The sequence below is a fragment of the Lates calcarifer genome, linkage group LG20 (assembly GCF_001640805.2).
Source record: "Lates calcarifer isolate ASB-BC8 linkage group LG20, TLL_Latcal_v3, whole genome shotgun sequence".
NCBI lineage: Eukaryota > Metazoa > Chordata > Actinopteri > Centropomidae > Lates > Lates calcarifer.
In genome coordinates this window covers 22516329-22544233 of record NC_066852.1, presented here as the reverse complement: position 1 = coordinate 22544233, position 27905 = coordinate 22516329, and the positions used below count along the sequence as shown (strand labels likewise).

General features: G+C 37.6%; 1 protein-coding gene across 11 annotated transcripts in view; it reads left to right on the top strand.

The window, feature by feature from the left end:
- Nucleotides 1-23518, top strand: part of ncam1a (neural cell adhesion molecule 1a) — a 236810-nt gene extending 213292 nt beyond the window's left edge. For 5 of the 11 annotated variants that reach the window (XM_051078864.1, XM_018689280.2, XM_051078863.1 and 2 more), the window contains 4 exons: nt 10522-10729; nt 12109-12225; nt 13093-13554; nt 17512-23518. In XM_051078864.1, coding sequence (XP_050934821.1) covers nt 10522-10729; nt 12109-12225; nt 13093-13554; nt 17512-17632 — 908 coding nt within the window. In that variant the 3' untranslated portion in view covers nt 17633-23518. Of the gene's footprint in view, nt 1-270; nt 2637-10521; nt 10730-12108; nt 12226-13092; nt 13555-17511 lie in introns of those variants that run through there. The other 6 variants (XM_051078866.1, XM_018689285.2, XM_051078869.1 and 3 more) reach the window with 2 other exon arrangements.
- The last annotated feature ends 4387 nt before the right edge of the window (nt 23519-27905 follow it).

Sequence of the window (27905 nt, the reverse complement as noted above, 5' to 3'; positions counted from 1 at the left end):
CTAATAACCTTTCAGACTTGTATTTCTGTATTTCTGACCTATTTTTCTATCTCTCTCCCTCTTTTCCCTCTTTCTCTCCTGCTTCCCTTTTCTCCGTGTCCTCTTCCTGTCTTCATGTGTGATCTTCTTGGGCACCTATGGACCATGACATTGCCATACACCCAAATTTCTTTCTCTGTTTGTGCCTTTATTATGTTTCTTTTATTTTTTGTCACACCTTATTGCTACTATGAATATTGATATATGTGTATTGTTGGTCAATAACCTCAGCTACCCTTGGTTGCCGGTGTGTGACGTACAGTCTGGCAGCTCTTCTGCTGTCCATGCTGACTGTGCACTGGCTCTCATAAACTGATTCTGCTCAAAGAGAAAGAGGATAGTCTGAGCCTTTGAAATCTTTGGGCCCAGACCCCTTTGCTTTCTATGCCTTTTGACCCTTGTGCAGCCACACACAAGATAAAAAAAAAAAGATGAAGAGTCAAGACATTGGTTTCATGACGTTATTACAGGGTGCTCAGTACTTGCATCATTCTCAAGTTTTGGGGATTTAGATTCTGTTAATTTCTTTTTCATCTTTTTTTCATGTTGTAAATGAAGTGATACAGAAAGAGAAGCTTTTAGAGGGTTTTGTCAATGCTACAGTTTGGACATGGATGCTCCATCGAGATACAATGTAAACAAAGTGTTGCCGCTTTGTTTTAGATACAGTCAGTAACACATTCATAATGCCTTAATGTGATCCTAAGAGGGGTGATAAATAAAATAATTACCTTACACTGTTTAATCATGTGTCTACAATGTTCCACCAAGAAATGGCAATTGTAAACAGACTTTTATTTTGGAATTTATTGCCTATTAAACAGACACATCATTCCACTGTTATGTCACAAATGACATAAAAGCATGAAAACTGCATGAAAGCTGACACAAGGCATGATCCAGTATTCATGAATGTGCTATGCAGCTGCTTTGAAGCTCCCCATTCAAGCATTATGAATGTGTTAACCAGGTGAGGAGTGCAAATGCTGTGCCTAATTTCTGTGTTTTTTGGATACAGGCTTGAAAAGGCCTGCTGTACAAAATGAGAGAAGATAACATTTGCAGAGAAATTTAATATTAAAGGGTCAGATTATTCATTTTTCAAGATACTTTTATTACTTCTCCACATTACATATTATTCTCACTTTCAAATACATTATTATGTAACCGCCTTGTTGGGAGAGGACAGAAGGTTGTGCTGAAAAACTAATCATGTTTTGTGACAGTGTACATAATCTTTTCAAACTGATCTTCAAGAAATACAAGAAATCAGCTGTTATTTTAATGGTTCATGTTCTCTTTTTACCTGATAGCAGAGAAATGTCTAAAAACACTTAAATGCAACAGCTGTTAAAACACTATAAATTCATTTTCAATAATGTGAAATTATTTTATTCTCTGAAACATTTTTGTAAGTACATATCAATGTATTTCCATGTAACCATTGTAGGGTTGAAATAAATTGTGTTTCTTTTTCTTTCATGAAAGTAATGGCTTTCTGAAGCTTTAGCAATTATACGTACTAAGATGTGTGACACAGTGCTGACTTGTACTGACTGTTCATGGCCTGGATTGTGAAGCTGATTTTAGCCCCTTTTTTTCCCTCTGGAGCTTTAACAAAATGTCTGTATTCTGCATTCAGTGTTGCATTACACCACACATGACTGTTAAACCCAGATGTTGAAAGATTAGAAGCCTAGCTAAAGCCTAACTGAAGAAAATACAGTATGCATTTTGAAGAAAAAGGGAACAAATGGTAAACAGTGTATGTTGTATAGAGGCTTTGCAATTACATTTTTGTGAAACTAAAAACCAAATTCTCTTTCCAGGTCTCAGATATCTGAGCTTCTTTTATTTTATTTTATTTTTTTAAAATAGAAGCTTAAATGTGGGGTTTTCTTTCCATAATCTTAAATTACTATCAACTGTTGGCTACTTCAACATAAACACCGTAGTTTGACAAAGATATGACAGAGTTCTGTTTGTTAGCAACAAACAGCTACAGCTACTTCTGAGCACAATTAAAACATTGTGGAAGCTGTAGTTTTTTAACTGTTAATGAAAACAACATTTTAATATGCAACTAGCTAAACATTAGAACAAATCAGATGTGCAGCAGCAACATGAAACAATGTCTTGCTGGGCAAATTTAGTTATACCTAGCAAACAAGCTAACATTATCTAAGCATGAAATCAGTGTATTCAGTGTTCAGTCAGAATCAGTGCAGAAATGTAATGACTATAAATTCCATTGCTACAAGTCCTCCAAATTAAACAACAAAATATGTTGTTTGTAATTACTCTCCAAAACAACCTACATTAGTTTTCTGATCTGACATCCATACTGGCAGGATGAAATTCTTTAGCCCTGGTAACCGAGAGCTACAGATCTCTAAGGTTACTCAAAGCCCTCTATACAGTTACCATTTGTTCAAACATTTGTTCCACACTCTGCTCTACAAAGCATTTAAGTGCTGCAGAGTCATGAGAGGTGAGGGAATAATGCATAAATGAGGAGATCACCTCATCACCTACAGCCATGATCAACAACAGTTCAATGTAAGAGAATTAATAAAGCATTGATACATTTTCAGTAATCAGACAGATGTGAATCGTGATTGTTTTCTCAGTCCTGATAATGGAAACACTGGAGAGCCTGTATTATGGAGACTAGTGATAAATACTTTGAGACTTTTTTCTTTAAAGGCCAAGGACCAAACCTGATTTGTTTTTAGCTGCTCATTTATTGGGAATTTCAGCCGAGTGTTACTCAAAATAGTGGGAAGAACCCACTAAATGCTATGGTGCAGACAGGTGATCCTGTGTTCACAAGAGTCATATGGAAAAAATGCACTCTTGTAGTATTCATGATGTTTTAAGTGAAACACTTGCCACCTGCTCTTTTCTTGTACTTCAGTGTAGTGTTAAAATACAGAAAATATATAATTCACTATTGAGGACATTTTTGTTGACAGTTACTCGTCAAAGATGTTCTCATGGGTATAAGTGCTCAAACAGCAAACATGCCATGTACTTGACTTCCTATTTGAAAAACTGAAACTCACAAGGTCTCATTTGAAGCAGTGTTAGTCTGTGGTGAAGAGCACTTCAATTCCAAATAAGCAAATGTCAAAGGTTTTTCTGTCTGATTTATAACCTTTGAAGGAAGCTTTGGAGGGGATGCTAAGTTGAATGTAGCTCAAGAGACGCTCTGCCTGTGACTCAGGATATAGAAACACCATAAGACTTGCCTGCTTGCCTCAACCTCATACACCTGAAGGTAGAATATCCTTGATATGTGGTAAAGCCTTGTTTCCCCAAACAGGAATGAGAAGACAGATGAAGAATTATATTGGCAAAGAGAAAGAAATATCTGTAGATATTTTTTTTCCTTTTAATAGTTTTCTTTGGGCAGTTTTCATCTCTAAACTATGGCCCTCTGGCCATCCTTATTTCCTGGGCTGGGATCTGAACTGAGACTTGTAGTCCTTTCCTTTATTATCCCTGGCACCGCTGTTTCATCTCCACTAAGTTCTGTCACAAGGATAATAAGCCTTTACGACACCCTTGAGGTGTACTTTGTCACTTGTTGGTCCCTCCTGTTGTTCATCAGTGCCTACTGAGTAATGGTGGTGCTGATCAGTGCTGAGTGATTTTCATTTTTTCTAATCAGAATCTTCATTCAAATGTGTGTGCATCAGACTTACTTGCATTGCATATAAACATAATGTTCCTCTTCGCTGAGGCAAATGCTGCAGTCACCCACTGCATACAGACTACAGGAAGAGCTGCTGTTATTGTTTAAGGGGTTTGAGATTCACTCTCTTTGCATTGCCTCACACATTATCTCAGTTTGTCGGCTGGATGTGAATAGAAGTTAAGATCAAAACAGTAGAGTTGTATAGGAAATGAAATGACAAGTAGTATTTATTCTGTAGTCTAGAGATGTTCCACCATCTCTTGTGTCTTGTATCTTGTTAATTTGTCATTTTCTACAATTTAGCTATTCATTACATAAGACTTAATGTTGAATTTGTTTTGTAATCAGATGGAAATTTATTTTTCTCATTCTGACTGAAAAACTTTGCACACAGAAAAAACATAAAACAGTCAGAAAACTGACAGTAATAATCTATTTAATACTGTCACTGTATATTAAATTCAATATACACTATAAAGTTACATTTTTTTCTAACACCTTCACCCTTCATCCTCTACTCAATGAAAATGAGTTTGCAGTTCATATTTTTCAAGCCAGCATACACATCAGTTTGTAATGCCTGTTGCCTTACTAGCAACTGAAATCTTCATTCAAATGCTTGAAATCCCATCCAGCCACACGCACTCCTTCCTGCATCAAGAATTTCCAAAGATCTTAATCAGTCAGAGAGGGAGTCGGTTGTCAGCATTACTCTGCTTCCTCGAGCCAAAAAAGAAAACAGAATCTGAAGTTTGTGTATTTTAATGGTGGTGCAGTGCCACACTGTGGCAGAGCTCTGGTGGAGGATACAAACATGGGAATTACTGAAGAAACTTTACAGAGCTTAATAAGGTCAACACAAGAGAGTTATAAAAGAAACAGTGAGGGTTGATTTAAAGATTTAAAGATCTCTTAAAGAAGGTCATCTATCTAGAATATGAATGGACTGTAATGTCTGGGTCTTTTTTAAATTCTTATTACTGATTTGAAATAATTATATAATCATTAATCCCTTGCAACTCTTGATTTTCTCCTCAAATTTTCCAAATTTAGAAAAATTGTATTTTCCCACACTCACATCATCTTTATTTGCTTACTTCAATTATTATAAACTCTGTGAAAATTGTACTGTAAGTCTGTGTATGAGAATATTCAAATTCTCATCTTCATTTTCTTGTTTTCTTTAGATTTTTTTTTTTTTCCATTCATCCACTTAGTTCAGTATCAAGTTGAAATCATACTATTCACTCAACAGGTTTCACCAGTGACTGGCTCTTGGCGAGTCATGTGAGAGTCATCAGATATTGAGGATGTGTCCCATTTCTATAATGCATAGCAGGTTATCAGTATATTGTCTTTTCAAACTGAAAAAGTGACAAAATGAAGTATACTCAAAAGAGACAGTAGGCATCCTGAAAGCTTTTGAGTGTGTTTTTGATGTACACCATGTTTGTTTTTTTACCTTAATGAAATGCATAAAGGAAATGGAGAAGCTACTCACAGCTGCGTAGGATTGAAACAATTTGCAGGTGTGGCCGAGAATGATTTGTGGAAAAGCAAAAGAATTCAAATTTTACTTAATATCTGTCAGTGCACATATTCCATCATGCCTGTTAGTACAAAGTACTTTGATGTTTTTATATACTAACCTTATAGACATACAGTAATGATATGACTATTGGTATACAGTCCATACAGATGTTTGTACAATTAGTGTAATGTAGAATTGGGACCCAGCATTAGGGTAGTGGTTTAGAAATACTAATAGTATGAATCTTTTGGTGTGATGGTGATACCTCTGATAACCAGGCAGGGCAACTGGATGTGTCACAGAGGCAGAAGCAGCGATTTTACAGCAGGATTGGGTTTATGTTGCAGTCCTCAGTGAGCCTTGCTTATATTTGACATATACAACCTGTTTAAGGCCTCAGTTATAACTCCTAACACCTAACACCATAACACCTGTCCTCTCTGTCTAGGATATGCAGCATATTAGTCTTCAGAACTGTCTTTGCTCCTGTGTTTGCTCTACAGTATGCTTTGGGATATTTGGTCTCTGAAATGTAGAGATCTGTTTAATCCTCACTGCACTTGAGTACCTAGAGAGTGTTCTTTTGATTTTTCAGTATGTGGTCCCTCTGCTGAAATAAGTGTTGCTTCGCTGTGTTGCCAGGATAAGTGTCAAAATGCCTTTAACTCTTCCTCTACAGTCTAATGAACAGTTTAATTTAGATTTGACCGTGTTATTTATAGCTGCACCAATCCATCACCTGTGAATATTCGAGATGTGTTCAACATAATTGTATACCCATTTCTCTCAAATTAAGCCTGACCTATTTGGCATCTTTAGGATCTGCTGGATCATGTCAGAACTGAAAGACATTTCTGTGGGTTTAAACATGCTTTACAACGTGGTTGTAAAGATGGAGCCACCAATGCGTCGGGCAGAGTTTGAGAAGTTGTGCGTGTGCATTCTGTTTAAGCTGTGCATCTCAATCAGAAGATACTCTTTGAATGCATCTTCTAGTGCTGTAATGATATGTAAATTAACTGTCAATATAAAGGTTTTTCATCAATGTACTGGAACATAAATGTGGCAGATTGTCTATGCTGGACAGTAATCTGTTATTGATTTCTGGGGAGTGTGTGGTTTTCAGTGAAATTGAGGCTTATCACATGCAGCCTGTTATCAGCAGTCTTGTGGGGAACTGTACTGTACCTGACAAGCCTGTAAAGAGAAATGTTTGTGTAGTCCATCCTGACACATAGATTTGTGCTTTCTCTCTCAGTGAGCACTGGATGAGAAACAGCCCCCCCCCCAGCACTGAATACATGCCACATGATTTATTGTCCCTGTTAAAATGCAAATGAAGCAATGGGCAGAGGAAAAACAAGTGTTGTCTGCGACACTTTAGTCACCTATAAGTATACAGAGCCTGCACACTCCTGCTACTTTGATCATAGCCATCAAAGAAAATTAAGGATTGTATACTACAGTGCAGTAATGCAAAAGAGGAAGATGGTGAATTTAAATTAAATGTCTATATTGACCATGGGCTGTGCTTTCACTTGAAAATGTATCTGTCATACAAGTGCAGCAAACAGAAACATAACATGTTTGAGGAGCATAAAAACTAATTTAAAAAGGATTGTTATCGTTCAAAGTCCTGCTGTCTCCAAGTTTTAAGGTTTTTACAAGTACAGGGGTGCAAATCATGTGCTGTGGAAGGCCAAATGTTTACAGGATTCACTTCGTAGGTCAAGACAATTGTGGCCATCATTTGCCCTAATTTGTGTCAGTCACGTGTTTAATGGTGCGTTCAGGCAGTGCTTGTCAACTCATAAAGTCTGGAAATTTGACATGTCAGTGGTAAATATGTCACATAAACTGGACCAATGAAAATGTAATAGCAGGATCTAAATAATTGAAACCAGAGTTAAACTAAACAACTGAGACATGTTTACAGTATCACTGCATGCTGCTGTTTAAATCATTAGTAAATATTATGACAGAAACAAAAACACTTTGGCACAGGATTATGATTTCACTAGGTCTTTTTTTCCTCTATAATGAATTCTTTGTCATGTGATCAGCCAGCAGTATAAAATGAATGACCTGGACACCCTTGCACATAAACTTGGTGGGGCTGACACTAAATACTGATGTTTATAGTCACTGGTTTAGATCTCAAATCTGTTGTGGCTGCAGGAAATATATTGTTCTGACATTACATTTGGTCTGTTATCTGTAATAAGGACATCAAACTACAAAATGGGCACAGAAATGCAAGTACATCACTTATAGCTGTTCCTAGATAATTCTTTGTGTTTTTGTTGTTGTCTTATTCCAAATAAGAAATTTTCTTTTCTTACTGTAAGCTATTAGAATATGCCACAAGCTCTATATACAATGGGGTTCATACTGTAGGTCCAGTCATTAGCTGTTCCCTGCTCCTTATTCCCACCTTCAGGTATGTGAGTATAATCAGTAAATATAAACCTACAGATTGTCCTCATGTTCTCCTCAGACAGTTTGAGGAGCACTTGATCCTTTACAGACACTGGCAAGTAAAAGCCACCATGCATACCACCATATAGTGTCACCAACCTATGTAAGAGAAGCATTAAAAGCCTTCCTGTCTCATTGAATTATGAAAAGACTATCTAAATTTGTAGGGCTCTGCTATTTATTTATTTTTTCTTTTAAACAGTTTCAGGAAAAAAATTAATACATACAAGATGGTTTGATGATGATTTGACATGGTTTTCGTGGTTTCAGTTCATTTTGTGCCATGGTTGGCAGTGATTGCAATGATTGTATTAATAATTTAGGGAAATATGTGGTGATATTAGACTGTAAATAAACATATTTGTAACCTTGGATTGATGATGAGGTGACATTTTAAAGCCAAGCCTGCATCTGGTTCTACCTTAATGTTGTCCCCTCACGTCCGTGGGACATTGATACAGAGGCTGCACTTCACTTTCTCAAAGACTCAGAAAGCACCCAGCTGTACAATGTGAGTAAGTTGAGAAAGATTTTACCTCATGCAGGTGTCCTCTGACACATGGGAGCAACAATCTGGTGACAACCAATCACACGTATATTGATTCCCCCATGAAATAGAAGCAATAGTTGTTTCTTGCTCCACTTAACTATGGAAAAGTACTTCAAACTAAATTAATGTCACCATCAGCACTTTCAGTGGCAATGACAAAAAACTTAACTCTGTCAGAGCTGAGTATGTAAATGGCATACTCAGTACAGACAGCCTGCAAGCTGCTATTACTTCTACTGATATGATTGTATATAACCATATTTGTAAGGGTCACATATCCATGCACATCCATTGAGCACTGTGAGTCAGTAAGTAAACATTGCCATACAAATGTGTTTCCTGTTTGTAGTATTGTGGTAAGTAGCTTGTGTTTTGTCCTCATGAAATGAAAATTTGCTCCTATGTTAAAATGTTATCAGACAGTTTGATGACTTCTCAACAACTGTCATAACCTGACTTGTGATGATCTTACTGAGGTAACCAAAACATCTCATGGATCCTGTTTTTTTTTTTCTTTGATTTTTTTTTTTTTTTACATTTCTTTTGTCAACCAAAATGCACAGGCACGTTGCATGCAAAGATGGAAATGTGACTACCATTTATTAGTCTGGGCTTATAAAAAATCTCATCAAATGCCAAAACGAATGATGAGAGTTACGAAAGCCATTCTTGAAAGGCAAAGCCGCAAAGCCTGCACTGCCTTGGACCTCCAAATCCTGTTTATTCCATCCTGTATATAAACTGCATGCACATTTGTTTATGTAGAATAATCTCAGTGAGAAAATAACCTGCATTTGTACTTGCCCTCACAGTGGAATTATAAATGTGATGACTGCTTGCAAATGTTGAGGTAAACTGCTGCTTAGATAACCCTGTTTAACCTCTATGTAAAGTTTAAGAGCAGCAATTAAAGAGATTGAATTGGAACTAAGAAAAAAAATATCATGAAATCTGTTTGGAAACTCTCTTTATAGAAGTGGTATGTGGAGTGATGGTTTACAAAACAAATACATTAACTTCAAAGAAAGTAATCTGTCATGACTCTTGTTTTTCTGTGGCATATTTCTTGCTGGTAATTACAATTTATATTTATTCCAGTGGTCTTCCTCTGAAAATCTAGGGTAAGCAGTGCGTCAAGAGTTTCCAGTTTTTGACATCACTATAATACTGCAGGGATTTGATAATTTTTCATTTTCAAAACACTGCTTAATTAATAGTCAAGCCATGAAAGTCATCTCAGCAGCTCCACCACCAGCAGCATTTCAAAGTTTCAAATGCTCAGTAAACATCAATATAGTTTGGCACAAAATTTACAGAAGATGTATCCTAACCACCCTGTCTCCTACAAATTACTGTTATGTTCTCCTAATTTGCAACAACAAACCCCAACCACTAATGCTATGGAGTACAATAACATGGCACTTCACAATCCTGGCAACAATTATGTTTCCCTCAAAACATAAGTGGTTAATAACCATAATTTCTAGGAGACAATGACTTTGGTGATCCCCTGGTTTTCCTCTGGTGCAAAATATCCCAACAACAGCTTCTTGATGGAATGGCATGGCATTTGGTACAGACATTCATACCCATATTTTTTAGAAATGATTATAGTCAAGTTATGAATGTCTTAAAACATGTCAGAGCCTATTATGGGAGTGCCACATGTGCCCTGTGACAAGCAAAAGGGTTAGCATTATAATTCAAACATTTACTATAATATCTGATCCGTATATGATATACTATCACCCACCTCTTTCATAGAGTCGTGGATATTTTGTAGATCTAGTTTTGTCTTTGTGTGCTGATTTAGATGTGTGTTTTTAATCCTTGGGAATTCTGTGATTGTGTGTGAAATTGGACAGCTCAAGTGTGTCGACCATGATGACTTTCAAGAGTAAATATCAAGTTGCTATTATGAAAGCAGAGATGAGGGTTTTATTGTGTTTCCACATATTAGTTCCCTTGTGGTTCTGACATGGTTTACTTCCAAATTCCCTCTGAAAAGAACATAGGGACACACTTGAGGTCTTGACAACTGAAACCTGAAGCAGTTTATTAAAAGCTTGACTGCATTCCTCATCATCCTTCTCCCTCTCTCTTTCTAACTTTTTTTCTACCCCCTCTCCTCCATGTTAACCCCTTTTCTCTCTCCTAACTCCTTTCCCCCCCTTTCCTGCCTGTTTCACTTGCCTATCCCCTCTCCCTGTCCTTGCCCTTCAGATGCCATGGACGGTGTCTCAGGCCTTGGCACTGGAGCCATCGTAGGCATCCTCATTGTTGTCTTTTTCCTGCTGCTGGTGGGTGTGGACGTTACCTGTTACTTCCTTAACAAGTGCGGACTCCTCATGTGCATTGCTGTTAACTTCTGTGGGAAGGCCGGCCCTGGTGCCAAGAGCAAGGACATTGAGGAGGGCAAGGCAGCATTCACGTAAGTGAGCATCATCATCCCTCAACAGTTTATGACCCATTATTTCTGATGTATTTAAAGCTGGACTAATAAATATTTTTCTATTATCAATGGATCACACAATTAACCTTGCAAAGTGAATTGTGAACCTACAGAGAATCACCACCAACTTTCTGTTCCCCTCAATTATATGAAGGTTGTGTTAAACCTGTTGCCCAGCACCAAACAACATGCAGACAAAGTTAGTGACTAGCTGGTGGAAATGAAGCACGTACCAGATATTTTTCTCTGGAGGTGGAGTATTTGACTTAAATGTCAGGTGGACAAAAATGTCTCCAAATGAATGCAAATGTTGCTCTGTGTCTGTTGAATGTGTAAACAGATGATAAAAATCTAAAAAAAAAAAAAAACAATGCTGCTAAGTGGCCAAAATGAAATTTTCAAAGATTAAATGTGGCTTTGAAAGAACAGAGAGATGAGAAGATTGACAACTGTTTTATCTTAATGCATTCAGGATGTGCTCAGCCTAGCTTAGCACAAAAATTGTAGTAGCGTAATATCAACCGATATCAATCCTTTTACTCATTATGTTTATTTGACGTGTAGAGATAGAAATGCCAAGATGAGATATGGTGGTTTCAAGAGCAGTTAGTATTAGAACTATTTTTGCACAACAGATTGCAGGTTTTCTTCTAACTATTGAATTTGCAGAAGTGTTAAAGCTTTTTTTTCACTTTTTATTGACAATTGCATATTACATTTAAAGTGCATAGCAAATGTTAACAGTAAAATATATAGCATTGTATTTAACAGATTACCATTGTAATATACAGTGACGCTGAAATGCAGTTATTGCACGTTAGCCTTTGCTTGATCAAAAATTCTGTTCAATATATTGTCATCATGGCAGCTATGAACTTCACAATCCTGCACAACAACTAAATTTTTAAACTAAACAGCTCACATGAAACAGATTTTTTGAGACTGAATCATGATATGTACCGAGTTGTTATCTTACCTTAGATCTAAACATGTCACCCCAAGCAAGCAAACACTTTAAACCTTAGCTCAATCAGAGAGCAGTGTGATGATAACAGACAAGCCCCCAGGGAAAACCTGCAGCCAGAGCCTGCAGGTGGGTGCAGGTGGAGGATGTTCAGATGTCGGAATGAGAGAATGAGAGAGCGTGTTTGACAGCTAAAGGAGAAAACCGGTGTGTTTACATGTTTTAACCTATTAACTACAAATCATATTTCTTTACATTGCCACTGATCACTGGGACGTTTCTTTAAATAGATTTTCCTGTCACATGGATGGGATGTTAACAAAGTAAATTGTGTCACTGTGTGTGTGTGACAGGTTTGACAGCTTGCTAACTGTCTGTTGTTGTCTTACAACAGGAAAGACGAGTCTAAGGAGCCAATTGTTGAGGTGAGAACAGAGGAAGAACACATCCCAAACCAAGAGGGAGGAGGTCCCACTGAGCCCAATGAGACCACACCTTTGACAGAACCTGAGTGAGTAGTCAGAACACCAACACCACTTATCCCAGTCTAAGGGGTGTCCCATACTTAGGCCAATCTGCATAGTATCTTGATGCTATGACTCTTGTATACCAAGTTCACACTGAATTGCTTGTCCTGAACAATACCAGACTATTGGTCACAGATTAATGCCAGGTCAACTTTCAACAAGTCCCAAACTCTGCAAGTGTAGGTTTGTAAGCATGGCCACAAAACCATAATAGTGATGTGTATAAGCTAAGGACCTCCATTTTGACTCAAAACAGTATTTTGGTAAAAGGTTCAAGTGACACCCCTGCCTCAGGAGGACATCCCAGGTATAGACCATTTAAAGCTTATGTGTAGATGTTGTTTTCAAACAACTGTAATCATGTGATTTAAGGCTGAGAGGCCTAAACATAACACATTTTTATAATTGTTATGAAATAACTACAATACACTGTTATGGTTATTAAACCTTAGTAGTAACCCTAGTAACCCTATAGTTCCTATAGAAACCCGTGTTTATGTTCACCCGGGTCTTTGTTTTAATCTGAAAAGCACATAAGCATCCTAATCCTGAAACTCTTACATTCTCTTTGTAGCAAATTGTTGTATTATGTTTATTATTATTATTATTTTTGTTACCACTCCGCAAATATTTTGTTGCTAATGTTTTGATTGTGTAGATTTTACTTTTTCACTGCAGCACAGTAGTACTCACTCTGCCTTGTTTATGCCCTGACCTGCACTCCCCCTCTACCCCTTTATTTCTCTCATCTTTTTTCTTTCTTTTCTGGTGGCTCTATGCTTCTACCCCTGTGTCCACTCCCCACCCCTCCTTCTCCTCCCTTGTTTGTCCTACTCCTCCCCACCAAACAGGCCTGCTGCTGCAGACACCACCTCCACGGTGGTAAACTTGCTCCCCTCCACTGCCACTAACTCAGTTACTGAGAGCTTTAGCACGGCACACAGCAGTCCTGCTAGCGAGAGCACCATGCTAACCACCAGCGCCTCCAGCCCAACCAAAGTGGCCCCTGCCAAGTCCTCCCCCCAAAACAGCCCTGTTGCCCAGTCCAGTTCGGTAAAAGCTAACACCCAGCCTGATGTCGGGCCCCTGGTTGACCTGAGCGACACTCCTAAAGTTCCCCACTCGTCCAACCCAATACCCCCTGTCTCAGGGCCAGTCAGCCTGCCTTCTGCTAATGCTGATGGCCTACAGAGCCAGTGTGACCCAGTCAAAGCCCCTGACAGCACCCAGAATAAGGACTTACAAGTAGACGGCCCGGCCAAGGATGCCCCCAATGCCCTGTGCACAGACTCGACCACACCAGCTCAAAATGAGTATGAACACTTCCATTTCCACATTCCTCAACTTGTCACCTCTATTCTGGTAGCATCCCAATAACCTATAAATCTGCTATTTGTAAAAGGAAACTTGGTCCTAAAATGCAAATGTGGTGGTTTGGTGTCAGACCCTCACATGAATAATTTTGCACCAGTTAGGTATGTTGCCAGGAACCATAGAAAATATTGAAGATTGACCACAACAACAGGTGTTATGATGTGTTACCACTGTCTCTAAACTTCATAATCTTCTGAAAATGTATTTTGATAGATTTTACTGCAGATTTTTCTATATTTTAAACTTGGAAATGATTAAGGGCAAACTATGAGAAACAGAAAACAGAGAGACAAGAATTGACTGGCCTTGCATTCATTTCACACATGGACTGAAAAGCTTACCTGAGGCCTACAAAAACAGGGGCTAAAAGCTTCAAACAATCATATGTCTGAGATTGTTTTCATCATCATTACATTGTGTAGGAGCTCAAGTGTAGTGAAAAGTGAGGTTAAAAATGACACCAAAATGTGTCAGTCCCTTAGACTTTCATCTGTGCTTCTATGCACTGCTGCCTTTCAGTGGATTTTGACAATGCTGCCTGATCACCCACTTAAAGTATGTTTGGCCGTGGGCTTGGCACCACTGTTCAATAAATATATTGTAGGAAAAGATCCAGAGGCAGAGATACTGGTGTCTCTGCCAACAACAGCCTCATTATACCTGAATGAATGCAGCCAGAAATGTAGTTGCAATGTGAAAAGGGAGCGCAGCTGTGATTATAGACATGCCCCAGTTTTCAAAAGCTATGCGGCTTCCAGTGATAATGTATTTTTATATACAGCCACCTTTTATTTAGGCGGGTAAAAATTACATTCTGGAAAATACAGAAGAATATAAACTTATAAATAAAAACAAGTAAGGCTGGGTAATATAAAATTGGCACACAAAACAAAGTTACTTGCACAGTTAACCACAGAATGCTTCCTGCAATGTACTGAATATTTCTGGTTGATTATCATTGTAGGAACATTTAAGGATGAAATTTTCCTTTAAGAATAGCAGATGTTGGCCATTTGGGTAAATGGCCCAGAAAAATTATCTACTGGGATGTCACCAGTGCATGCCTCTCTTCATTCAACCACCACCCCCATCCTCAGCTTGTTCGTTTGCTACCATACAGCTTCTTCATATTTCACACAGATCATCTGTGTGATTAAGCACTCATTACATTGTCATTGGCAACATATAGCTGATGATGTATTTTATCTAGAACAAATCCTATTCACATTCCAGGTCATCCAGCAATACAGTAAAGCTTACATGAGTGTTAGCAGTACTTCCAGTAGTCATATTAGTACCACTATAGTAGAAACATTTTAAAGGTTAGAACTTGGTGTATTGAAACCTGGCCTTTGTTTTTATAGTTATGGCCATTATTCTTACCAGTAAGACTCAACACACAAAAGTTAAACACTTGGATCAGGGAACATGGAGACATTGCAAAAAAAAAAAGAAAGAAAAAAGAAAGATAAAAAATAAATCAGATAATCAGGTTAGACAGTTCTGCTAACCTGCAGGTAAACAAACTGACAGTTTAAAAAAAAAGTCCTGCTGCACAACACAAATGAGAAATTCTTGTTCATTCTGTGAAAGAGTAGAGAGGTGTTGTATCTTTTTGTGGAGAATTCGGGAGAATACAGAACATCTCAGTTGTGCAGGGGTGAAAGAGCCCATTCGAGTAAATTAAATACTCGTCACAAAGTGATTTCCAGCAGCACCACGTTATTGTTCTGTGTCCTTCTCATTTTGATAAAGGATAATAGATGTTCAAGGCAAAAAAAATGCCAATCACAGAATCTCTCTCAGACACCACTGTTTTCTGTTTTAATTCCTGTTTTATTTCAGTGGTACTATGAAGGTTATTATTTGGAGTTTTGCCCCTAGGAGTTTGCAGATGTTCCTGATTCCTGACAGCCTGTGTGGATGATGAGAGAGCTATGGCAGAAGATGAATTACAGAGGCTTTACTGACAATCACTCCACTCTCTCGCCCCCCTTCATCTCACACTTTGCTTACTCGGATGGCCAGAAGAAGATGTCAGTGATGAAGTATGGGGAGTTGAGAGCTAGTTGGAAGCAGGGCTCTTGTCAGCTCAACATCACCTTGATATAACCAAACTTGTCATAGGAGGGATTTTTCTTCATAACTCTTTGACAGGACTGAAGCACAGCTCTCCCACTGATCTATGGGGTGATCCCTCTTCAGCATCCCAACACTGAAATGTCTTGTCATGCTTCTTGTGGATTTATTGGATTTCTGAGTGGCATACTCCTCCTCAGGACCCATTTTTCTCTCTTGAGTAGAAAAGTATCTTAACACACTTTCCCAAGACTATTGACTCCTACATATTGGATACATACATTTATTTAATGATCCTTACACTCCACATTCAAAACAATGTTTCAGTTCCATAAAAAGGTGCAAGTTAAATGGTTGTAAGTGTAATGAACTTCCATGAAAGTGATAGAGATCATTAAAACTCAGGCACTTCAGCAAGTTGGCCATAGCAGAGAGCATTGAGCATGGATTTGCTCATAGACTTATATAAATGTGGGGTGATATAATTTGTTCACTAAAACAGTCCATTATGATGTGATATTGTTGTCTTTGTAAATCTAATCTCATAGCTGAAGTGATTTTGGACTGAATTTAGAATGAGAGTAAAATGTGTTGAGAACTGTGACAAATAACAGTGAAGTCAGCCCACCATGGCAGATTAGTCTGCCAAAACATCTCAAGGTCGGTACAAAAAGTAACATCTAATTTGTAGAATCACTTTACCTGTACATTTCCAGAACATATCAAGTGTAAGAGTAAATCACACAATTTCTGATCAGTGAGTCTGCACCACTGTCAGGTCAGAAAACCACCAACACATTGCCCCCTAAGCTTCTCAGGCCAAAATTTCCACCTGACTTTCCTAGACTTTCCCTCTAACATCACCATCAGGCAATAGTGTCAACTTTGTACACATGCAAATGCAACATGATGTTTACTGATAATTTACTAACTAAGCTTTAGCCCTCAGTCTTGCCTGTATGGACATACAAACGCAAATAATTTTAAAAGGAACATTAGGGATCAGAGTTTCCAAAGATCACATCTAGTCTGGAGACATTTATAGGCAGTCTGTTTCAGTTTAGGCAGCCAGGGTTGGATGTATTTATGGATCCTGTATATAGGACAGTCCCTGACCTAACTTTTTAAAGCCCACAAAGAGCATGTGTCAGCAGGATAGAGAGATGTATTGATTAAAATTGCTATTTGAGAGTTAACACAGAGGACAGAAGAAGCAATGAATGTATATGACACAGCAGTGAAGTAACATTTTGCACCACAGTTTCAAAATGGAAGCGGCAGCAGTATATTACTACAAATGTTTCCAACAGGAGTATGTATGCTAACACCAGAAAATGTTAGATTAAAGTGAAGTACAGCTTTAAAGTCTCTTTCCATTGTGTCCTGGCTCAGTCCAGACGGCATGTAATCCTCTTGTGTATTGTAGTTTGTGTTGTAGGTTATGCCTCAGTCTTTCATTCCTTCATGCATTGTGCCTACTGTACCGGCCCTGTCTCATTCCACATCGACATTCATTGTTCCTTGAAAATAGCTGTGACATCCATGTACTCTTATTTGATGTCTGGCTAGGATAGTGAGCTTGATCCCATTATGTGTGAAATGCATTCAGTTCCAGGAGGGAAAACAAATTCCCTCAAAGCATCTTGCATGTTTTCCCCAGATTTTTTTTCCCTTCTTTCTTTGAAAAATGACACAAAAGGCAGCTCAGAGCAGACAGTTTAGCTGTGAGAGAGTGACTCAGAGACTTGCTGTTAACAGAATCTCCTCTCCTTTTGTCTCTTTCTGGTTCTCTCTCGCTTCTGTGCTTGTCCCCATAGTGGTAAGGCTGTGAAGGATGATAACACTAAAGGCGAGACAGAGGTGAAGAACGCCACAACCGAGGTGAAGACAGTTCCCAATGAGGCTCCCCAGACGAATGGCAACGAAAGTAAAGCGTAATCTCATCGCCCAAGAGCATCAGGAAAAAAAGGGTGGTTGGGGTTGAAAGGGTGGTAGGGTGTGGGTTTTTAATGATAAACAAGGGGGGTCACAGTCACTGAAACCTCAAAGCAATGTCACACACCACCCCATCTCATCAGAAAAAACAACAAAAAGCAACAGAAAAGCTAAAAAAAAGAAAAAAAAAATCGTGGGTCTCTTTCTACAGTGTCTTCTGACCAGGAAAATGTAAAGACCTCATGCACATGCCTTAGTTACTTTTATGTCAATTTCTATTTGTTTAATTCTCACAGAAAAAAAGCAAAATTCATGCTTGTAGTTCACCCTCATTCATCTATGTAATGTTAAATTGATAAACTTTTAAATACAGAATTTGAAAAACTATTTTCCTCTAGATAACCATGGTTGGACTGTAGCTTTACTTCACACATTACTGCCTTCATCATGTACACACATGTAAGACTGGTACATTACCAATAATACTATCCTTTATGCAGTATGGTCATCATCGTGGTAATGGATTATGGGTCTTTTTCCTTTGTCGATATTTTGTTGTGTTTAAATAATGTGCAGACATTACTGCCTATTTAGCTTTTTTAATGTGTTATTTCCAGGGCTAGAGATTAGAACATTAGCATGCCTGTTTTTGCAAAGTTACTGTATTTCTGTACATGTTGCTGTCATTTGGTTCCTCTCTAGATGTTTGTTTTGTTTTGTTATGTTTTGTTTTGTTTTTTTCTTTTCTCCATATGGTTCTGGTCCAGAAATCATGTAGCCTAAGCTATGAGAAACAGAAGAAGACACCGGAGAAAGATTTATCATGCTGTCTAGGTTCATGAGTTTCAACCCTGTCTCTCTAAAAATGATGTTTATATACTTTTGCAGAATATGTTTTGGAAGACATGTAATTTCTGCATGGTTCATGATCCCATGCAATGTTTTTCCTGTCCACAAAGTGCTATGTTCTCATGCTGCACATGGACAATGCAGGTTGTGTCTTGCATGTTGTTAGCTTTAGCCGACTAAAATAATAATGGGGCAAATAATGGTTTAGCCTAAATATACAGAAAGTAAACACCAAAACCAATAACATGCATTATTGGTATTTGTGTTGCAGGAATGTTCAGCATTAATGTTTTGTAACTTCATTCAAAATGTATCTTTTTGTGTTGATAACGATCATAATCTTGAAGGCAGTAGGTTTCTTTCAAAACATATTTCCTATTGCAAATGAGCTGTATATAAATGTTGTTTTTTGGAGGTATGGTTGGGTTGGGTTTAGGATAAGAAATAGTCACATTTAGGATTATAGCTGTGTTCCTTCTCAGAGGCCACATCCCTCAAAGTCCAACTGTGTCACATTCCAAATGGAAAATATTGCCTTACTTTGCTGAAATTTCATGGAAACTACTGGTATATTCTTTATGTCTTGCGTTTCCTAAACTCCACAGGTGAATTGTTTGTACTGCCTTTAGTCTTCATCAGCTCCTGAAGTCAGAACATTTTTATGTGACCAAATATAACAGGTGTATTCACATGGTCGCTGGTAAATGTATTTTATTAACTGGACCAATGAAAAAGGATACTGCAGGATGTAAATAATGGAAGCCAGTTTTATAGTTCACAGTTTCTTCTTGGTGGTAGCTTTGTAGTTAAAGTTAATTAAGTTATATGGATAAATTTACTAGTAACATCTTATACTGTTTTCCAATAATCAAAATAAAAAATTTGAACTGTGCCTGAACTATGAACTGTCCTGGGCTGTTTAAGGGCAACTTCCTGCTTATGATATTTGATCCTACATTTTACGAGGACCACCCTTTAGTAGCTCGCTGTGGGAATTAGTGATGATTTTAAGGTGAATCTTCTTTAAACTGATCTTGTCTCAGCCCACTAGTCTTTAAAGCCATCCCTTGTAAACCACACACTTTGAAGGAGGTGGCACCTGTAGTGGGACACAGCTTATGTGTGTGTGGTTAATATTGTGTCATTTGGTTTTCTTTAGGGTAATGTAAGAACACACCTTTATCTCCCTCTCTATCTCACACATACTCCTCACCTTTTTCAGAGGTTTCCTTTAAGCGTTTTGGATAAGTTATTCACCTGACAGGTTTGGGCTTAACAGTGGATCCAAAGGCCACATGTGTTCTGTCAAAGCAATTTCAATCAACAGGTTTTCACTGAATAGTAGATTTGTTTGTTGAAAAAAAAAAATAGCATTGCCTTAAGCCCCTGCAAGCTTGTTGGCTGAACTAGTTGAATTCTTGACACACCCATTTCCACTGCCTGCAGTTTGTCTTGAATGTCACACTCAGTTTGTTGCCATGGGGATAACCATCTCTACTCCCCTGTCTGATCCATAACCTTTGTTTCCCTCTTTATGCTAACCTCTAATGTTTACTGCTTATAAATGAATGGTCTGAAGGCTCAGCTTTCTGAGACTTCTGTACCTCTCAGTGACCAAACAAGTGATCCCTCCAGCCATTGTTTCCTCACTTTCACCGTAACTGTTGTCAGTGTGAGTTTGTGTCACCACTGCTACCATCATCTTGCAGTTAGGTCTTTAATTAGTTTGTGCCTGCAGTGATGTGACATGTATTGTAGGTTTAGTACAATTTATCACTAAATCCTTAGCACAAGGTCCACTTACTGCTGGACCTGAGTACCTGCTATGACTGGCCAGATATTAAAGACGCTCAGGAGAAACAGGATATTCAGATTTGTTAAGCTGAAGAATTACTACAAAGCCACAAAGAGAATACACACATGTATGTAGTGTGCAACATCTGTTTGGAGTCTGATTAAGTCTGTTTTCGGTAGTACTACTTTAAGGGACTACACTGATTTATTTGGGCAGTTTGGCCCATTGGTCTGTTTACCCAGTATCTGAGAGAACTGATCTGTGATCAGCATCTGTATCTCCAATATATCTATCTCTGTTCATTGTGTATGTTAAATACCCACAGACAGCTGGCATTATACTAAACATAAGTATAATATAATTCATAAGACATAAATTTCATGAAAATAAATCATCATTTTATTGCCTGAATAATAACAAAACTGCATTTATCGGGAAAGCAGACAGGAAACTGCATTTGGTTTTGTTTGTGGCAGCGTCCTCGCTGTGTTTGGTGGGGCCAGTCTAAGCCTGAATTATGAGCCAGACATCACCAGTCTAAACCAGGCTTTTAAGGGGCTTGTTAAAAACACAACAAAATACAAGCTAAAGAACCAAAAGGACATTTGCTTGTTATGTAACCAGCCTGTAACAGTTAAATTGTTTCCTTCAGTGGAGCAACCTAATCCTGGTCCTGCTCTGGTCCCTGTAGAAATTTTGAAGATGTGGATTTCATCTACCAGCATGTGTCATCTCATTCACCACTTTCACCAGCATCAGACTTTCTCTGACCAGCTGACAGACCAGCAAAGTTTTTGTATTTTGGGTTTATAATGGATGCTATTAATGATAAATACCAACATTTGCATTGTGCCAATTGACTATGGTCATTTAGTATACCACATGCCAATAGTTTAGCATGCATACTGACAGAGGTGACTTTCTTACCAATTCTCATAAGATATTTGGTGTTAACCAATGTGATAAACTACTAAAACCAGTCCTTAAAAAATCCAAACTGTCACAGGTTATAAAGATCCCTGTGGAAAATTGTGCTGAGCAGAATAACAGCTGTTAAAACTGAAAGACTAATACTGAGTCAGTGTCTGTTAGTGAATGTACACACACAAGCCATTAAGCATAACCTTTAAGTGGTTCAGTCCTTTTTTCAACAAAATAAAACTGGATGAAGATTAAAAATGACCACTTTTAACTAACCAGGAAGGAAATTGGTCTGTGGTGTTTAAAGGTCTCTTTTTATGCATAGAAAGTTAATGAAAGGATTTCACAATGTTTTTCTCAAGCCATAGTACTCTGCTGTGGATTTGACCATTTTTTTTGTACAGTGTTCCTCCTACATTAGACTGCAAGTTAGTACACTGTGAATGTGTGAGTCCATTGTGTCCTTTGTCATAGAGTTGAGCAAATAGTTTGATTGTGAAAAGATGTAGCTGATAGTATGCAACAGAGCTCCCAACGTACAGAAGTCTGACAGCAGCAAACTGGAAAGACACAGTGCCTTTGAATAAGAAATGGTGACATGCATTTTCCATTCCCTTCAAGTTTCACATCTCCATCTTTCTGCCAATGTGCTTTTTCATTTACTACATTTCACAGTTGTAAATTAAGCAATGTTTCTTAATATGTTTTGGTATATATATATATATATATATATATATATATAATGGGTTCTTTACACTGTCCTTGTTAAAGGATCATTCTGCTTTATTAGAAATTGGATCTTATATACATAACTTGGTCAACATTTCTGTCTTATGATAAACATGGTCCTCACCAAGTTAATTATTGAAATCTGGGATTGCATTTATACACTTCACTCCACTTCACTCCACTTCACTTTATACACTCCAGAAAAAGGAAGAAAATAAGAATCTGAAATGTATCTGTGGGTATTTAGACCTGATCCAAAACCAAATTATGCACATTTTGGGTGCGCTCACTTTCAGTTTTATTTCCAAATCTGGTTATGCTGTTGCCTTGTTTACCACCTGTCTGACTGCTCCTGTTTCTTGTTTGATCAGACTTCATTGTAGAGATGTCGTCGATATTCCCAGATCTTGCCAGTTGACGTGGTGAGTGTGATGCTATCATAACTCATAGAAATGACACAAAGGAGTCCCAAGCTGTAATAAACTGGACTCAAAAAAGATATTCGGACATACTGACTCATCATCCTAGAAAATAAGCATCACGTGAGAACATCTAGTAAACCATCACTTCAGAGTACAAGATACAATGACACTTTGCTCAGGTCCCATATTCTCTCAAATATCTGAAATAGTTGGATTTGTCAGATGCAAGCATGCAAAAATATATTAGAAATGGATATTATTATCTTCACAGTTTTTGATATGGAACAAAATAATGAAGGCTTCATGTATTGTGTTGATCTTTTTTTTCAACTGTTGTGAAATTTGTCCTGTTTTTTGAGCTTTTTATGTTTGCTTCAAAAGAAAACTGTTTTTGCTTCACAAAGCTTGGAAATGTAATTAAACAGTGAGGGGTGCCATTATCAAATTTTACAGTTTCTAATGAAAATATAGTGTGAAAAAAGAACCATGTGGGTTTTTGTTTTGTCCAAAAAGAAAAACCCTGAATTATTCTGTAATTGCCATTGTGGGACCACTTTTTGTGCAAGTTTACATGAAAAATTCTTCTACTCGTGTCACAGCTCCTGAAGTCCATTTGTGGAGGACATTGAGTGAACCAGTTCCCCCTTTGTTCAGATACCACAAAAATGTAAGAATGACACAGAGGCAGCCTTGCATTTTTCTGTTTGAGGCCACCTCTTGATTGAGTCAGAATAAGGACATCTAGCAGATTCTTTCATCTTCCTCAGCATTTGTGAGGAGGAGACAAAGCAACATCAATTTTTCAGGGTTTGAAAAACAGGCAAAAACATCCTGCCAAGATGCACTGTCTCACAGTAAAAAAAAACACCAACACCCAACTGTGTAACACCCAACTGCTTCATATTCAGTCAGACAGGAGATTTGATCCTTCATTTCCAACAGCTGGTCACTGTTATTGATCCAGAGCTCCCTGTTCCTCAGCTTTTCTCTCTGTAAACAACAGCTCTCATAGTGTAGGTCAAACATTGGTAGACTACCCCTCCTCTGTCTGTCTGTCTTCTGTCACCGGTGTAAATACTGAATACTAACTGAGGAAAGAAGGAAAACACATTTTGACTTTGCATTCTGCCAGAAATTCTTGTGTTCAATAAAGTTAAAGAAAAGAAAGACAAAGCACTGTGTGAATTTATAGCATGTTAAAAAAATATACCAATAGCATACAGTATAATAAATGATCAATGGATTTTTATTTTTACAAAATATCTGAATACATTTGCTCACAGTTAACCTGTTACCAGACACCACCTACCCCACCCCACTTTTGTGTAGAAACCTGAAAATAATTTACCCAAAATAAATAAAGTTACACCAAAGGTACAAGGGCACAAACATGGTGAAAAGGTGGGAATGGTTTTTACCGAAGTTGCACTACCAAAGCCAGACAGAGAAAACACTGCTCAAATCTGCAAGAAAATCAAGTTCTCTCTGGTGACTGGAGTAAATCATTAGGTACAAATCTAAGAATTCTGGTATAAACACTAAAAATCTAAGAAATTCACATTACATTTTTAAACTATTTTGAAAATGTTTGTTACATTGTAAAATGCTAATTCAGATCTGGCCAAGACATTTTTTTAGTTTAAAAGTTTTGAGTTTAAAACAAGCACAGCTTACAATAGTTTCCTCTTCTTTCATTCTTAAAATGTTAGAATTCACCTAGTGTTATTCAATCTTTTATTTATTCGGTCTTTGTGTCATTCAGTGCATTGGGAACAGGCTGTTTGATGCTTTTTTTCACCTGTGCTTGAGCCTTGGGTGAAGAATACTTATCATACACTAAAATTATTCAACTTAATTATCAAACTAAATACAACATTGCAACTCAACATTCCATATAAGCACATACTCTGCACAGGCACATAAGAGAAGAAACTGAATGTAGTTTAATTTCATCTATTAAACTCTAGGAAAAAATGAGACACGCAACTACATTGTTCTTGAGTGTTACATGTTATGCTTTTCATAAAATGAGCAAAGCAAATATAAGCTATTAACATACACAAATACACTACCATCCGCCAACTAATTTGCAGGTTTAATTGTCTGATCCAACTAAACAAGGCCTGTTTTGTAACTTTTATCCATGTATCATGCAGTTCTACACATTGCCCACTAGAGAGCAGCATGTTCCCAATCTAGAGACAGACTGAACCTGACATATCTATAGTATGGACCAACCACTGTATGACAGCTGAATCACAGGACTCATTTGTTTCTAAAAGCAAATTGACCCACATGTCTTTAATGACTAAAAAAGCCATGGATATGAAATTTATCATAATTTTATTCCATTACGATTTGAATAATTGTAAATGATCCAATTCAAAGGATGTACTGGGATGTCTAACTATTAAATTACAACAAGCACAATCACTGGGATCCCTCATTGAGATGCACTGAAGTCAGTGGAGCATGAGTTTTCTTTCAATCAGAGTTTTACATAGACCTACTGAAAGCTCTTCATCACTCTTAAGTAATCTCCAGTTTGTCCAAAAGGTGGCAGACTAACTCAAATAAACATAAATGTCCACATGTTTTATGGAGGATAATAAGTCAAAGTGTCTCTAAATTAGGAATATGAGTAACCACAAATAAAGGTTACACACACTTTTTGCAAATCACACATAGCAGAGTGCAGTTTTATATTTACTTAAATGTACTTACATTTTCAGTGAGTGATAGGAGGAAAAACAAACAATTGATTTCCTTAAAAGTCTCTGGGTTTCATATCAACCCTAAAATGCGTACGACATCGAGAGTACATGAAGTTTCACTTTGGATCTTCTCTGTTCATTCATCCTATAATCAAGGGACCAGACAAACTGAGCCATGACACAGTGCTGGTCACTTATAGTTTAAAAACATGAAGGGAAAGTCATTACATTTTAAAATTAAAGAGACAAAAATTCTGCAAATTCCTCCACTCCATCACATTTCATACATTTTTATATATATCTTCCAACTGCATCTATGTTACAGCTATAGATACAAGTTACTTTGTAACTTTCACATATAAAACATATAAGAAGCTCAGAAAGTATGATGAAATTATACACATCCATGTATTCATCAGTAATTTAGTGTTCTGAAAGCAATAATGCCACAGCACTGAAGAACTTTTTACTTCTGACAATTAATATGTTTAACTGGTAAAACGTCGGTACATTTACTTACTTTTTGATACTTTTACTTGTATTGGAGCACTTACTCTGTGGTATTTACATTTTCACTCAGGTAAAGAATACAAAAAGTTCTTTCAACACTGGAATGAAGACACAGCATGCATTTTTGTGCATGCACACCAGTGTTCTGATTTATAAGAGGAATCAGACTTTCATTAAGCTATTTATATGGTTCAGAGTTCATATAAAAGATCACACCCAGTGCATAAACTATAGTCAAATTGCCATTAACTGTCCTCAAAGCTTCATGTCATTCCTCTTCCCCTCTGCTGCAGACTTCATTTCATTGCTCCACCACCCAAACCCCCAACTTTGCTCACACCAGATTAGGGCCCATTTTGAGGAAGCCATCCCTCCCCCATGCTATAACAATGGTCCAGTGTGGTTGTTTCTGGCCTGTGATTGATCCTACATACAGATAGCTAAAGGCACACAGGCCAGCCTCACGAGTCTTACCTGGTCTGAACACATGTTTATTTCTGCAGCTACACACACACATGGCCTGTAGTGTTAAGGTGTTCATTTATCTCTCGTTTAGATGTGTGGGGTTCTGAGTTAATTAGTAAAGTAATTTGCCATTTATGGAGTCTTTTTGTCTACCATTTTTCATTATCAAAAGTAAGCAATGCTTTGGAGGGAATTGACATTCTTGTTTAGAGTCAGAAAATCAAAAGTCAAAGTGAATAAAGCTTGGTAGTTGAAGTAGTTGAAGTGGGAGTTACTAGAGGAATCCAGTGCATTGCCCCCTATTACACCCATATGCAATATTTAATATCTAATTTTGGAAAAAGTAAACAGCTCCAATATCTAAGTTTGTGTTGGAAAATGTTTTATATTGTTATTGTTTTCTGCATTTCTTGACAGATTTTGGAGTCCCCCATTGTCACAGTGAAATTTTGGTTGTTGAGTCACAAATCATGCATTTCCCAGCCTGGCAGAACATCTGATACAATGACTAATAAGGCTAGAGTTTTCAAATTTTCTGACAAACCAATGTACTATGCAGTGTAGAGATTGGAGATGTTGGCTGTGGTATTTCTGCAGTAAACCCAAACAAAAAGTCATGTGCTTCTTGAACCCCTGCTGATTTTGGTACCTGGTAGTCTGCTGTCACTGGTGTCAGTTTATATTTCATGATAAAGCAACTTTTCCTGTATGTGACTAGTTTTTTCATGCTTTCAAAAATTGCAACATTTTTGCTGCTGCGTGTGAGAGAGTACAGTTGTAAATGTCATTTAAGCTTGAGAAATAGGAAATGTTGACATGTTCCCATACAGCAGCTACAATGTTTTCTCTTTGTTTGTTTTTTTTGTTTTGTTTTGTTTTGTTTTTTGTTTTTTGGTTTGTTTTTTAAAGCAGCAGTGTGAGTTATTGGGGGTTTTGTGTGATTATTGTACCTTTTTAACAAACAGCTGCAGAAAAAAGCATTGTAATGCAGAAAAAAACAGTAAATCATTTTCTATGTGAAGTGCTACAGTGCCATTTGCTAGGATGGGATTTCAGCACTAGGTGGATCTGTGGACTAACAGTGTCTTTTCCATCTGCCTGGGGAGCCCACACTCACAATAAGCACCATGATAATAATCTCCAGTACAGTGGTGGTGATATTTTCTGCCAAACAGTGGAATAATATTCCACAGTAAAAGCCTGTAAACTGTTGTAAACAGTCAGATGCATTCAGTGCAGCTGAAGTAATTTGATGAAACAGAAGGCCAAGCTTCCCATCAAAGTCAGCTTTGTTGAGGAGATTAGGATGCAGTCTGAATATACCTGAGGCTGAGCTGTAGTTTGTTTTTGAAATATACAGAAGCAGATGTTTGCACAGCAGATTCTCGTTCTCTTCTCTTTGTTTTTCTTTTCAGATTGTTGAGTAATATTTGTTTTTTCATGCAGAGCCACGTTTCAGCTTTTTCATTTCCAGGCTGCTCCTGTCTTGTCCCTTTTTTGCTTCTGCCTCAGCACAGAGCCAGCCAGCCATGCATTCCTATCCAGAACACTCTGCTTCATCTCTCCTTCCCAACCTTTAAATCACATCAGTGTTACATCACAGCACACGCACATTCATACTTCCTGCTGTGGCTGCCATGCCAAAAACTTTTTTCCTCGCACAACGTCTTTCCCTCCCCTTTTCCCTTGTTTGTCCAAACTTTGCTGTGGTTGCAAAGAGTCATCATCTCAATTTTCTTATCTGATTCTTAACTGAAGAAGAAACTGTGTTCAGTGTGTATGTATTAGTGAGAAGATACAGTCAGATGGTTGTTTGATTTATTATATTGTGAGACAAGTGCTTGTGGCACTGAAAATTATCAAATTATAAA